The following is a 1,755-nucleotide window of genomic DNA, read 5'->3' as shown; positions in this document are numbered from 1 at the left end:
TCTATTGCAGATTTGAGATTTCATTATAAACTGATTCTTGGCTTCATTCACATATTTAGAATACAAATCACTTTCAAGCACCTCTGTATAGTAAAATAAAAATACAAAATACATGACGGAAGAAGGCCTACATTCATATTCATTCATCATCAACAACAATTACATCGTTACACAAAGTTTCGCAGAATAAATAAAAATTAATAATTACTGGAATGAGTTCCAAACGTCAGTAGTGTGTGGCTTTCACGTTAAAATTATACATTCTTATACCAACAAGAGTGACTTTTTTTTTTAATATATAACTACAAAAGATGGAACCTAAAAGTGGAGAGAGTATCTTAGAGTTTCTTGGGGAAGGTCATACCGCCGCCTCGGATGGAGAGAGGGGGTCCTTTGACAGAGCTCACCTGATTCGTATCAAGGAAAATGACGACCACAGTTATGTCATCGTGGAAATGCCTCCTCACTCCTCTTTCTATCTTCTTCAGATCAGAGTATCTCATCTCTCGTTTCTTTGCCGCTTCTTGCAGTGCCATTTTCACTAGTCTCCGTGCTATCCCCTGCATTCAATTCCACAACAAAAGACGGAGTCAGTCAATCTCTGGTTTTGTAATAGGTTTATATTGAAACGGTAAAAGAAAGAAGAAATGGGTCTCGCGCACGTTTCGTGGGTGGTTCTGAACAATGTCAACAGCTTCTTGGTTGCTCAGCTGTTCCCATAGTCCGTCAGAAGCAAATATCAGAAACTGATCCTGTGGTTGGATCTCATGCTCCGTTATAGTTGGTTCCCCACTCAAGATCGGTCTTTTGAATGGCTCGCGGAGTCTGTACTTTGTGTACAATGGTTCCTTGTTGAACTCCGCCTTTTTAAGATACACGTCACCTATGGATCTAGATATCTACAGAGCAAACAAACATATCTTATCCTTTTCAACTTCGTATCTCCAGAGTTTATCTTGACATGGCAAATGAACAAACATATTTAGGCGTTTGCACCTAGTGCCTAGTGTCTACATGCAGTGATATAGATACAGATTCAACAGTTACCACAAATTTCAATTTCAACTAAAGCTCTGACTTTCTTGGGTTGGTGGGTTTGGTAGGCAATGTCAAAGTCAAAGTAACTACAAATCTAGGCTTTTGGGTGTACAGTCTAATTCAATGGATAGACCTTATCTCCATACAGGAAAAAATGGTTGACATGATAAAAGTAAGAAAAACGTGTTCTTTTCGATTAGAATTCAAGCGTCTTGGCTTCAAGAAACCAGCAAGACGTTCGAGGCCATTTAATTCAGTTTTTCTCCGGCTTGTCTTAGTTAGACAAAAGACAACAACATATCAATTTAACGAATGATTTACTAACATACTCATGTACCTGAAAGAAAAATCTAAATCCTACAACCCTAAAATCTAATGCTCAACGCCACACATTGAGAAACATACCTGAATAAGTCCCTTAACACGCCACACATTGTGCTTTAACATGACAATATGCGAGTCATCCGGGTGCAAGGAGTGCATCTCTTGTCTAACAGACTCTATGCTCACATTATGTTCTGCGGATAGCTGAAGCGCAATAACCTCTCCTGTCGCCTTCATAGCCCTTCCAAGAACAGCACGGGAATCCCCAACATTAGCGATGTAAAGCATCCCTCCGCATATAACACCGACCAGGCAGCAAGACCCAACAGCTGCAATCTGTGGCTTAGTTGGCCACTGCTTTGTCACAACACCTAGAAACCCTTCTTCAGTCGC

At 40.2% G+C, this 1,755-nt stretch overlaps 1 protein-coding gene across 2 annotated transcripts in view; it reads right to left on the bottom strand.

Moving 5' to 3' along the window:
• The window catches only part of LOC104791374 (probable protein phosphatase 2C 46), a 5,208-nt gene continuing 3,566 nt past the window's right edge, over positions 114 to 1,755 (bottom strand). Inside the window, exons 4-6 of one of the 2 annotated variants that reach the window (XM_010517245.2) lie at positions 1,444 to 1,698; positions 663 to 899; positions 114 to 560 (exon numbers count right to left, since the gene is read on the bottom strand). In XM_010517245.2, the coding sequence (XP_010515547.1) occupies positions 339 to 560; positions 663 to 899; positions 1,444 to 1,698 (714 nt within the window). In that variant the 3' untranslated portion in view covers positions 114 to 338. The remainder of the gene's footprint in view (positions 561 to 662; positions 900 to 1,443; positions 1,699 to 1,755) is intronic. The other variant, XM_019226924.1, reaches the window with a different exon arrangement.

Source organism: Camelina sativa, chromosome 6, assembly GCF_000633955.1.
Source record: "Camelina sativa cultivar DH55 chromosome 6, Cs, whole genome shotgun sequence".
NCBI lineage: Eukaryota > Viridiplantae > Streptophyta > Magnoliopsida > Brassicales > Brassicaceae > Camelina > Camelina sativa.
Note: the sequence above shows the minus strand (reverse complement) of the source record. Positions and strands in the feature narration are given on the sequence as shown.